Below are 13241 nucleotides of genomic sequence, written 5' to 3'. Positions count from 1 at the left end.
ACCCCAGTTATTTTCTTTATTTATTCAGTACGTGACCTCCCAAAATGCTTATTTCCGTAGATTTTGTTGGCAAACGTGTCGCTTTTTTGGTAAATTCGGCGGTTTCAGAATGCATACACGCATGCATATTTTTATAATGTGCATGCAAACACACATCGTTGTCATGCACACGCACGTACTGGTGTACAAAGATCGCCCGCATCGCCTGAGACATTTGGGGAAAGTGCTTTTAGCGAGCACCTTTGAAGTTTGAAGGCCGGCACGGCACACGAGGGGTGGGTGGGTGGCAAGCACCACGCCCGCACACACACGCACCGCGATCCCACAGTGCCAACAATTCCATTTCACTAACATGGGAGCTTTCAACGTGCTGTCGGATGCAGTGTCAACATGTGTGACCGTCATCTTAATGCGCATTGAATCGTGATTTTGTTTGTGTTTTACAGAGCCAACAGGCGACGCGTTGTCCTTCTGCTCTGCGTTTATGAAGCGGTGCGTAAGTAATGGACAGAAACGGCATCTGTGTCACCCATCATCAGCAGCAGTTATTCTTTCAAAAATTGGTGTAAAAATATATATATAAAAAACATTTTTTTTAAACACGCTTTAATGAAATGTACCATACTAGTAATGGAAGAACTCCACGACTCCAGGAAGTGGCCCCGAAGCTTGCCGTAACGTAAGTGACCGTGGTGATTTACAGCCAACGTCAGTTGAGCGTGGACAATTAGACTCAAGCCGAAACATAACATATAAAAAATAATATTTAAAAATGTATATTTTTTATTTTCAATGATATAATATGGTATTGTCATCGGTATGACATAAGTATACCAAGTTTGCAGTCGATACCACACTGGGAAGTTGGTTAAAATTGAGTTACAAGATTTGAGGATACACCAGAGTTAATAAAAAGCGTGTCATAAAAATAAATAATTTATCAGTGGATTTGGTCCGCACAAGCATTCAGCGGGAAAAAATATAAATGCAAAACGAATTAAAAGCCAGACGTCAGGGTTTCTTTTATAAGCGATGAACATATCTTAGTATTACGAATGACCTCGAGCAAAACGAAACACACATTCTATAAATGAGGTTTATGTAATAAAATGCAAAGTTGTATCTTCAAAGTGCCTGCATGTTGTCGCACATTTTCTATTTAAACAAATACAACTTAAATGTTTTAACTTCGTTCAGTCAAGAACCAACGCAAGTGCTGCCGACTAAAATAAACAAATGGATCTTTTAGACCACAATTTAATTTTTCTTCTTGGTTCTTTCGGTAAAGTCACGTAGAAGGGGAATAGAATGGACATAATAAAATAATAATGAGAATTATTTTATTGTTTTATTTTTATTATTTCCCTTCTACGTGACTTTACCGAAAGAACCAAGAAGATGAATCCCTGCAGTCACGAAAGCTTTAAATCGAAACACAATTTAATTGTGTATTCCAATAATCCTACTAGACCGTGCTTGGTGCTCCTTTTTCTTTTTGCTCACGAGTTCCTTTATTTATTTTCATGGCAAAGTATGGAACCGTTTGAGCTCGTGAAATACCAAGGAGACCACAAAACAAATCCAGCCACAGCACATGTGCTGCCTGGATCGCAGACACAGAGTAGTAGTGGGCACACAGAACTCAAGACATTTTTGCATACGCATGAATACAAAGATCCCCCATATAGCCTTAACAGACTGTAGGGGCAAGTGCTGTTAGCGAGCACCTATGAAGGCCGGAACGGTACACGAGGGGGTGGGTGGCCAGCACCACGCCCGACCGCATTTGTCTCCCTAGTGGCACAATGTTTACACACCGCACCAGGCTGAGTCGACCTAGGGGAGGCCCGGTTCAGATAATCGTCACTGGTGTTGGCTGTGAGCGGGAATCGAACCCGTGTCGCCGGGTTCGTAGTGCAGCGCGCTAACCGCTACACCACCGCTCCCCACTATTTTTGCATACGCATGAATACACACACACATATACATACACATGTACATGGGAAGCACTAAGGCAGTGTTCTTCATTGCAAGGCTCACGGGACACTGGCGGTCCCTGGTGCCCTTCAGTGCGGCTCCCGACACAACACAACTGTGAATGATTTTGTCTTTCAGGCGGCGTGACGGCGCTCACACTGACAATAGACCTGGTTATCGGCGTCAGATTCCTGGTCACGGCTAACACCGGTGGCGAGTTACATCTGAACGGGTCTTGGCCCATGGCAGGGCTTCATCATGCAGCGGTGGATGTATAAAAAAAGGCTGCAACAAATTATTCTTGTATATATGTACACACACACAAATACCCCATAATTAGTCTTACAAACTGCTGGGGCAGATCCTGTTAATGAGCACTTATTACATACAGAGTGATTGGAATGTCCCTTCGTAGTTTTGGTGTAATTTTGTGAACAAGATGTATATATGTGTGTGTTCTATATGCGATACCGAGAAGACATTGTGGGTGATGACGTGACAGGAATCGGTGTGGTGTTCGTCATGCCGAGGGTCAAGCCTGCATGTGTCGCAAGAGGAGAGCGGTGTTGAACAAGGTGATCAAATCGTGGGATCAAAGTTACAAAACTCGACGAAGAAATGTCGCGGAACTCAAAGCCATGATGAGAACTGCAACTGGAAAGGTCGCATGAAATGCTGCAAGACATTTGGAGAAATACATAAATACTAAATATGCTAATGTGTGAACAAAAACGATGAACGCGACATCGGGCAGTGCACGAGTATTGGTTTAAGCCAATACTCGTGCACTTTTTTATACAGATGACCAGTAGTGTAAATTCACATATTAAACCGGCGCTGCTGAAAGAAAAAAAACACCCCCAGAAGGTCACGTGGCCAATGGGATGTGTAACAAAAATACTTTTATTGTTTACATGGAAGGACACTGCTAAATAATGACGTTAATTTATTAAATGTGTGAGATTATTTATCATGCATATGCGTAACTTTAAAACCAGAGAGGCTCCTTACGATCACCCTCTATATAGCAAGACCCCTGCTGAGGCCAATGAGGCACCTGCTAATAATGGGTGATGCCCTCTCTATGTAAAATATATCTTCCACGACGCCACAAATGTGCGTAGATTCAAGCCGAATAAAATACTGTGCAGTGAGGCTACGTTTCCGACTGTAAAGAGGTGCTGGAAAAAAACTACGTGAACCTTTAACACGCAATGGGTGGATTAGATTGAATACATCCACACACAATGGTTACTATTCCCATGAACTTCACCCCTTGATTCCTCCTCCTCCAATGTCTTAAGGTCTTTCCAGACTGTGATTGTCTCATCTCATCCCCACTGTATCCAACCGCCACACTGCAGGTCACAACAACACCCACTCAACTCACTCGGCCCTCTCACTCATCCACACACAAAAAGACAACGATCTCCCCATATAGCCTTACCAGACTGTTGGGGCAAGCACTGTTAGTGGGCAAGCACTTGTTAGTGTGCAGCTGTGAAGGCCAGAACGGCAGACCAGGGGGTGGGTGGCCAGCACCATGCCCTGCCGCCTTTGTCTCCCTAGTGACGATGTTTTTACACACCGCACTAGGGACTCATTTGAGGCCGAGTTGACCTAGGGAAGACCCAGGACCGGTTCAGATAATCGCTTTCGCTGGTGTCGACCGCGAGTGGGAATCAAACCCGGGTCGCCAGGTTCGTAGCGCAGCACGCTAACTCCTACACCACCGCTCCCCGCAGTTGCACAAACAACAACAATCATCGCCATTCACCACTAAGTGGCGGTGACGTCACCACGACGCTTGTGCCAGGCCATGTGCACCTTGAGGCCACGTGAAGTGTCGAACGCCCGCTGGCAGGAGGTCACGGGGCAGACCCAGGTGCCACGGGTCGACACACACTCACATATACACACAAGCACACACGTGGCCATGCGTAGATACGCGTCACCTGCCGTCGTGAAAACACAAAGCTTCAATCGCAACAAACTAGGAACACAACAATCGTTTCGGGGTTCAGTGTGCGCTACACTCGAATCACGAGTTTAATAAACACGACGACTGTGTACAGCCGACTGATACGATATTACAAATCACTACATGATCCCACAAAAACGACGCATAACTTAGGCATTCAATCATTGTCAGCAGTTTTTTTTTGTTTCCTTCTCACCGATTACAGTATTTGAACTTTACTGCAGGTAAATACGAGCAAGCCGAGTTTGGCCCCCACAGTGCCAACGAGCACAATGAAGGTGATTTCACACGGGGGCCCCCCCAATGTGTCCCACCACCCCGGGACCCGCATAACGGGGCTCCACGTCGCAACGTAACGGGGCGGAGGTCTTCACGACTCGGCACAATTTGAAGCGATGCTCCAAGCGCGCCCCTGAAACACGCAAGTTGGCAACAGTCTCATCGAGTCACTAACCACAAGATTTATCGCCCCCCCCCCCCTGCTGGGCCAAAGGCTGTTTTGTTCGAAGCTAGGTAGCACCCTTGACTTTGAATGCATCTGCCGATGTGAGAACGACACTTCGGAGTTCACATTAACACTGTCCACAGCTTTGATTGGTCTGTGGTGCGATTCGACGCGCCGCCAGCATTGCGACTGCATGCACATTGTGAAACTCGCGAGAGCAAATAAAACGTAAGGCTAAATGTTCGAATAATGTACAGTTAGGTTTTTGTGTGTGCTTTTTTTATAATTTCATAAACGAATATTATAGTGAACAAATGTATATTCAGTTCCATTCGCGGGGCAGTTTGAACCACAGCACAATCAAACGAGCGTTTTGGTTCTGCTCATCTTCATTAGCTATCCTGAGCCAGCAGCGGGAAGTTTCACACTCCACTAGCAGGGACCAGCGGGTCCCATGCTACAACCGATGTTGAACTTTACACGACATTGTACACAGCTTTGTCACGTGGCGGTGCTCATTCTACCAACCGTGGGGAACGACGGCGACAATGAGGGCTCTGTCAACCAGTCCAGGACGTGAACTCGCAATCGCACGAATGACACCCCTTGCTGCTTATAAATCTAGAATGACCCCTGATGCTCTACGGCCTGAGCCACACCTTGGGTTGTCAAACACGCGCACACAAACGGCGTACAAAGTCTGCGTAGTGATCACATCATTTTGCAACACCTGCGCCCCTTCGCTTCGGTGTTGTCTTCCCGCACCTCCCCCTTGAACGTTGGCACATCGTGATCGTCCCACCGCGGGCGGCGTGGCTCTCTTACGCCGTTCGCTTTGTGTCCTCCCGCCGCGTACGAAACTCCGGCCACCTGGCCGCCGCTCATGCCGACACCCCCCACGACGACACTGGACCCGGCGGGGCCACCGCCGCCGCCATTGTCATCGTCGTCCTCTTTGCTCGACAGATCGTCGTCCTCGAACGCGTCGTTGAGGAGCTGCACTAGGACGCGGCTTTCATCTATCGCTGCCCCCCCCTCCGTGGAGGAGGAGGAAGAGGAGGTGGTGGCGACGCTGGACGGAGTGGCGACGCTGGACGGAGTGGCGGCCTGCGGCTTCGCGGCATCGTCTGACGGCGACGACGGCGGCGGCGGATTAGCGTCGGCAGAACTATCCACCCCATGCGTCGATATTCCGTCGCCCGGCAGGGAGCCAACCTTCGGCGGAGATGCAGGTTTCTCGTCAACGCCGTTATCTTCAGCATCGGCGTCCACGGCTTGCCGAGCGCCATTGACGTCTACGCTATTTATGGGATCGCTGGATTCACCGTTCTGCTCCAACGCCGCGCTGGCTGTGCCGCTTCCCGTTGGTGCCAAACGCTCGGCAGGAGTTGACGCCGCCGCTGCGCTCTCCGAACACGGCGCCTTCTCGCCCTGCTCGGCAGCGTTCGCTTCTCCATCATCGTCGCGACGGTTTGACGCGGCAGCCGCGCTCGTGCTTGCGGGCGGCGGCTCGTCACTTTCTTCGCTCGCACCGGGTCCCCCCCCCTGACCTGATGGAGCAGCTCCGGCCTTCTCATTTTCATGAGGCGGCTCGCCACTTTCCGCGACGCCCTTCACAGCGGCCGAAACCGCCGAGCATTCGATGGGTTTTCCGTTGCTCAGGTCAGTCCCGCGCGCATCCTCAACATTGCCACCTGCGGCTGGCGCCACGGTGACTTGCGCGACAGGCTGCTGGACGACGACTTCCTGCGGCTGCCTGCTAACCGAGTGGACGTCGGCATCGGAGCCGTCGTCGTCGGAGCTGCAGTCGTCGTCTGCAGCAGAGTTTTTGTCCGCAGCCTCGGGCTCGGGCGACTGCCGGGCGTCGCTCGCCGAAGCGCTCTCACCCACCGCGTCCGAATCTTGTTCACCCGAAGCGGCGGCAGCGGGAGCAGCGTCGCCCGCAGGGGCAGGCCGATTGGAGGTGGCGGTAGAATCCGTCGGAGCTGCTTCTGCACCTGAAGTTTCCCGTTTTGATAATCGCTCCGCGCCCGCGCCGTGCGTTATTCCATTGCCGTTCAGGGCATTCTGAAATGAAGGAAAAAGAATCCACCGCAGTTGCACGCAAATATACGGACATTGATGTTTGACGTTGATTAGAAGCCATTGATGCCATGTTGGGTAAATCGTGACAATACCATTACAAGCCTGTCCCGTGACTTGGGTGATAGATTTTTTGTAAACTACAATCATTAATAAAACTGCATTACCAAGTAACTGTTTACATCTCCTGCAATACCGCACTTTGTCCACGAGGTAGACCAAACATTCACGTAAAGTTTTTTTTCCCACCTAGGCCCCATTAAGTCACACACATCTCATCATGAACCCAGGCATCCCCAAATTCCTCCCAGTTAAAAATTAGCCCCCCCCCCCTCGTCTCCAGCCAGCCAGTGCTTTTGACCGACTGACAGTCGGAGTGGCCTCGCGAGCGAGTGCCCAACGCGCCAACGGTCGTCCCCGTCAGCGACGCCGAGAGAACCAAAGGGCGTTTTTCTTTTTGCAATCAGCTCCCACGGTGGGGCGCACGCCCGAGGCTCACGCGAGATGCCGTCCTGCCGTCCTCGGGTCGGGAGTCCTCAGCGTCGTCGTCCACGTCGTCCCGCTTCTCCATCGTCTGCCACACGATGGCTTCGCTCTGCATCTCCTCCGTGCGTCCCTTGTGCACCAGCTTGCTGCTGTTGGAGCCGGTCGGAAGCGCGCGGCGGCGTGTGAGCGTGCGGCGCAAGACACCGCGTAAGAGCGCTCCGCTCGTGTCGGCGTGCGAGTGGTCGTCCCGGCTAGCAGCTTAGCGGAATTCGGCCAAACGTAATGCTATTTAATACAAATGTTTTTTTGTTTTACAAAATTCACCTCTTGCTGCCGCGCAAGATAAGGGAACGATTGAATGAATGAGCGAGTCAATGAATGGACTGGGGAAGTGAGTGAATGAATGCGTGAAGGAATGGTCTGGGGAAACTTCAACCTCTGGGTAGCATGCAAGACAAAAGGAATGAGTGAGTGAATGAATGAGTGAAGTAATGGGCTAGGGTAGCATCAACCTCTCGGTGGCCCGCAAGGCGAAGGGAATGAGCGAGTGAAGGACTGGAGTAGGGAAGCACACAACCTCTTGCTGCCGCGCAGGCTGCTGCGGTGGAGCGGCAGGAACCCCCGGCGGTTGCGCACGTCCAGCAGCCCCCGCTCGGCGCGCTCCTTGAGCCGCGCGAGCCGCGCGCGCATCTCCACGTCCTCGCACAGCTCTGCAGGGGGGGGGGGGGGGGCGTGCAAACATCAGCTTGTGAACGAACAGAGGCACGGGCTCCCACCTTGAAGGCCTTGCGTGGCCTGCCGTAACCTCCTGCGGTCTCCGCGTGGCCTCCCGTGGCCACTGCCGTTTTCCTGTAACCACCGGTTTCCTGTGGCCTTCCACAGGCTCTAGTGGACTCTCCCGTGGACCTCCCAATCTCCCGTCGTGACCTGCTGCGACTTGCCACTCTTTCGTACGGCCTCTCAAGAGCCTCTCCCCGTGCCTTCCTGTTACTTCCCAAAGTCTCCAAACATTGTGACCTCCCACAATCTCCTGTCACCTGCAGCGGCCTGCCAGTTAGCGATGACGTCCGGTGGCCTATCATGGCATTACGTGGCTTCCCACGATACTCTGTGGTCTCATGTAGGCACTTTTGATCTCCCATCATATCCTGTAGCCAATTTCCTATGGGGAAAAACGATCACTTAGTCTACAAGACTTATCCAAGTTTACTCAATTATGGTGTAGGAAAAAGCGGTAATTGTCGCCCGGGCCTCACACAAAAGAGGTTTCCCCAAGGAGGCCATTTTATTTTTGTCGCGAATGAATTAGGGGGTCCCATTTGGCAACTGCCCTGGGACCCCCCAGCCTCAAGCCTCTGGAGACCTCTGAGAGGCCTTGCCTGAGCAGGAGAGTCCTGTTCCAAGATATATGGCCGCTGGTTTTTTTTCTTGCGTAATGTTTCGTGTCCATCAAACTGGAAGCGTCAGAGAAAAATACCCCATCAAGTGAGGGGATAACACTCCAATTCCACAAACATTGCCCGCCAGGTAACTCTCGTTGCTTTACTGCCCCTTTAAAATCACTGCTTTTCTGTCAGTCTAATATTTTGTATTAATTCCTTGCACCATTTTAATCTAATACTCGTTCTTGTATTGCAATTAAGTTTGACCTTGTACCTCTTTAATGTTCATGTTTTTCATGATGTATTTAATTTTACTGCGTTGTTTCACTCCTGTAATTATACTATTACGATGATTGGACAGCAATTATTCTGACAGAGGTCTCCCTCGAACAACAGACCCCTCAAATCTCGGAAGCTAAGCAGGTTTGAGCCTGGGTAGTGCTTGGACGGGGGTGACCACTACGCACACAACTGGCATTGCAACCTCTTTTGGGGCTTCGACATTGGCAGAGGAGACGGCAGTTGCGGCAAAATCCACTGTTGTACTCTGCCTTCATCAACCCGCGTCGGCCAGCCTGGCGTAGTACGGTCGAATAACCCGGCCGACCCTCACGAAGCGGGGGAGGGCCCCTCAACCCACCAGTGGATAGACCAAATGTCGTGGATGGCTGCTGGTCGCTGCCAAGAAGGCTGCTGTCAATTACACACCCCAACAGGTGAAAGGCGTTACCAGGGCGTGTTTCAAATTTTGCCGGCCTTGTGAAAAAGGGATTTTGCAACGAAGCGTCCGTGCGTTTGCGCCGTCGATCACGGCGAGGTTGAAAGCAGGTTCCTGGCCCCGTCTATTTGAACGCGTTAAACCTGCGCGCGGCCGTAAAAAAAAGTTCAATCCTCGCCGTCGGCCCTCCGTGGCTAAAGGTGACTCAGCCCGGCACAGCCACCGCCCGCCGCCTCTGAGCAGCGTCGTGTGTGCTCAGCGCTTGTCACATGCTGCAATGTTTAACGACACACACGAGTGTTTGCCCAACGCAGCGCACGAAGCCGGCCGCCCGATTCCACGTCAAACGTCAGGGGAAGGAATGTATAGAATGTACCGATGCTTTGGCTGCCATCCCTTAAGATGATTGGGTGGCATTACAGCAAGCAGGTTTTTGGGAAAAATTACACGTGTGACGAATTTCAGTGTTGCCCCCATTGTCTTTGCGCGTGTTCGTCCTCCGCAAAACTCAGATTTACCGTTGCTTTTAATGCTTTAATATCTCATTTGTGCCAGTTGCATTCACTCCGTGAACCTAAATATAACAGGAGCTTATAACTTGCAATACACGTAGTATAAACTAAAAACACATAGACGATCCCCACATGCACGATTCAGTGCAAGCAGAGTGAATTTAGGCATTGATTATCAATCGGTGCAACGCGACGCATCGCGCGCATTCAGATGCGCTTCTGCGGCCGTCTGGAAACTCCTCCAATATTAGCCAATGGAGCTATGCACTTTGAAATCTAGATTGGAAACTCATTTCATTAGAACTGATTTTTGTGTTTAGTTTGTTGTCCTTCCTCCGCACCTCCGATTAGCACGGTTGGCTACGTACGGTGGAAAATAATCTCAACATGCATCCATACACTCCGCTCTATCTATACCTAAAATGCCTCTCTACGTGCTATGAAGAAGGTCCGTTGCCAAAAACTTTGCCGACTCTATACTTTTTACGGCCACAGCGTCATTGACGAACGTGGGGAGTTTTTTTCTCTCCCTCCCCTCCCTCGTAGAAGTGGCATCATCACGGCCACAACATCTGGGGCCTCCAGTGGCCACGATGCGACTGTTTGCCCGGTCCACGCGGTCGGCCGCTCGCGTCACTGAAGTTCTTCGAGCAACTCACCGACAGGCGTCTGCCCGTGCTTATTCGCCGTGTCGAGCCGCGCCCCGTACGCCACCAGGATTTCTGCGATGTTTTCCTGAAAGATAAAATGTTTGATGTATGTATAAAGATCCATCACCTCCACCACCACCAACACTCCGTTGAACTTTGGCTCGGCGAGGACGTTCCTGCTGGCGGTTACACGGCCACACGTGAACCCGGGCGGCAGACCCGTGGACCGTGCTGCTGTCGGTTGCGTCACGACTTGACAGATTAGCCGATGACAGTTTCGCTCGATTACACCGAGCGGAAAATTCTGACGCACGCCTCCCCCCGCCAACACATCGAGCGCTGTGCTGAATAGGTCTTCCCCAGAGCAGGCAATCAATAGTGAGCAGTGTAGCAAGTCACAAGGTAGTAGGAGCCTGGCCTGACGATAGGGTGATTTTTTAACAATCAACTAAACTACCATCGTTTGTATTTTGATTTAAAGCTTTCGTGACTGCAGGGATTCATATTCTTGGTTCTTTCGGTAATGTCACGTAGAAGGGAAATAATAAAATATTTTATTATTATTTTATTATTTCCCTTCTACGTGATTTTACCGAAAGAACCAAGAATACCATCGTTTGATATTTATATATTTTACAAAAAAACATTTTGTGAGTGAACTGAAGCCTCAATCGGGTTAACCCTCCATCACCCGGTCACTGTTAATCTCATTAAGTTTACACAATGAAGGAGAGCTACATTGCATACGAGTGATATTCGACCTCAGAAGTCTATGCCTTCTGCCACGTGCACTGCCCCCTAGCGGTGATGATGATGCCGTTATCAACTTTGATGATAATCTTTAATCAGCGAGATGAAAGATCCCCCCAGCTTGTTGTGCAGGTTACGATCGATACCACAGACGCCTGTTTTCTGAGGTCAGAATGAGCTCTGACTACGAGATAATGAATTCAAGTGCCCTGAAGGAGCGACTGGGAGACACATTACAAGTCCTGTACCCAGTATAAATAAGTCAATAAATACAGGGTAATCGATTTTATGGTTACCCCACAAAATGAACAGACAGACATGATAGGGAACTCAACCCTGCAGTCACGAAAGCTTTAAATCGAAATTTAACCGCCACTACGGGGTGGGTTTCCACATAACTTTAACATCCTTCAACAAACTCCGGGATAAGAAGACTCAGCTAATCGAGTCTCTCACCTTTCTGAAGAGATGCCGCGACTCTAAGGTAATACCAATCCTTTGTCAAGGCGCTCTTCCTCCCCTAACCCAGCTTAAATAGATGCTACCAAGCTTGGTGGTGTTGATTCAGACGCTGTCTTCTCGACAGACCTGTTCTTCACCTGAGGACGGCTGCTTGCGTTGTGGCCGAAACGTCGTGAGAATTGTATTATTTTATTGTTTTATTTTTATTATTTTATTATCTCCCTTCTACGTGACTTTACCGAAAGAACCAAGAAGATGAATCCCTGCAGTCACGAAAGCTTTACATCGAAATTTAAAACTGCTGTCACACTTTGAACCACATAGCCGGTGTGATTTCCAAAGAGGGCCCCCCCATTGGAAATCCGTGGGGTATCTATAAATGGAGCACCCTGCCAGGTATTTTAATGTTACATACAAAACCATATACTCAAGATAAAACACGCCCCCTCAACGCTAAAAGGACACTGTCTAAATGTATCGGGCCTTGCGTATGTCCCACGAAAAGAGTGTTTTATATATATATAGAAATATTAAATGTGCAATGGTGTTGAAAACAATTAAACCACCACGTGGCACGCTTTGAGAGGAGTGTAATTTTTTGTCAACTGGGCACAATAATGAGAGATTAACGGCCGCACGAGAGGGGGTTGACGTGAAGGCATGCGGGCAAGGCAGCGTGCGTTTGGGCTCGTAACAAGGCGCGTTAAACACTTCCAAAATAGCCACAATGGGTCAAGAACACAGCCGACTGGAACGGGTCTGCGCTGCGCTGACAGAGACGTAACCGGCGACGGTGAAAACGGGGGGCAAGCACCGTGCTCGTGACGCACAGGCACCCAGACGCACACGGGAGGCAAGAGCTGTGCGACTAGGGACCCCGATAGTCAACAACTTTCTTAAGCGAATGTAGACGCTCGTTGTCGACCCCCTTGGCGGAGGTGAACGTGGATGTCACTGGGGTGGATCGGTGGGGGGCACAGCGGTGGGCGTGCTGCGCTGTGAATCCGACAACCCCAAATTCGATTCCTGACCATGGCTCGCACCCCCCCCCCACCGACCCCTCCCACCCACACCCCACAACCATCGCCACCACCCCACCGTATCCTATCACCCAACCGCGCTGACCCCCCCGCATGGTCACCGCGGTCAAACAGCCCCCCAGAACCCGCCAGGTGTGGGGGAGACTCTTGATTCGTGTAGCAGTGGGCCGACACGGGGCTGCATATGTACATACACGTGACATCATTACACATAATGTTATTCTCTGCTAATTGTAATTTTGCTCTTTGGAACATTTTCTTCTCGTTCTAATTTGATTCTGAGAACATTTCTCTGCAATTACATCCAAATTGCAATAATCACATCGGGGCTCCGAGCTAATTCCCCCCCCCCCCCCCCCCCCCCCCCATTTGAGCAGCTCCCACGGACGGCATCATTATTATTATTCGCGATTTGAGGCTTCTTTCCTCGCACGCGCGGATTTCTTGTGGCCACGCGGGTTTTCCTCTCTCTCGCGTAAAAAAATACCAAACAAGGGAATCGGACAAACCTCCCAGGCAGGAGGACTCTTTAACCCCGACCGAAGCGTCATGGCCAAGGCTGCGCCAAACGAATTTGTGTCGCACGCCAGAAGTCCGGCGCTTGCGGAGGCAAGGGTTTGGTGCGCCACTCAGATTTGTTAAAATTCCTAACACCTGCTGGGCTGAGCGACGTTCGGGACATGGCAGTGCGGCAAAAGTGGGCTCAAGATTCTGTCTGCGCACCTTTGAGCTGTTGAGCCCTTCCTCGTGGATGTA

General features: G+C 50.5%; 1 protein-coding gene and 1 long non-coding RNA gene across 4 annotated transcripts in view; one reads left to right on the top strand and one right to left on the bottom strand.

Moving 5' to 3' along the window:
* Positions 1-205: 205 nt before the first annotated feature.
* LOC133340443 (uncharacterized) lies at positions 206-2158 on the top strand. The gene is made up of 3 exons (XR_009754905.1): positions 206-275; positions 447-492; positions 2116-2158. It is a non-coding gene; the product is annotated as an uncharacterized LOC133340443 (long non-coding RNA).
* A 1830-nt stretch (positions 2159-3988) lies between these two features.
* Positions 3989-13241, bottom strand: part of LOC133340442 (protein phosphatase 1 regulatory subunit 16A-like) — a 46253-nt gene continuing 37000 nt past the window's right edge. For 2 of the 3 annotated variants that reach the window (XM_061548682.1, XM_061548680.1), the window contains 4 exons: positions 10243-10318; positions 7549-7681; positions 6985-7120; positions 3989-6470 (listed from right to left, as the gene is read on the bottom strand). In XM_061548682.1, the coding sequence (XP_061404666.1) occupies positions 5115-6470; positions 6985-7120; positions 7549-7681; positions 10243-10318 (1701 nt within the window). In that variant the 3' untranslated portion in view covers positions 3989-5114. The remainder of the gene's footprint in view (positions 6471-6984; positions 7121-7548; positions 7682-10242; positions 10319-13241) is intronic. The other variant, XM_061548683.1, reaches the window with a different exon arrangement.

Source organism: Lethenteron reissneri, chromosome 9, assembly GCF_015708825.2.
Source record: "Lethenteron reissneri isolate LAM-NWPU_2019-01 chromosome 9, ASM1570882v1, whole genome shotgun sequence".
NCBI lineage: Eukaryota > Metazoa > Chordata > Hyperoartia > Petromyzontiformes > Petromyzontidae > Lethenteron > Lethenteron reissneri.
This window is presented reverse-complemented; position numbering and strand designations above follow the sequence as displayed.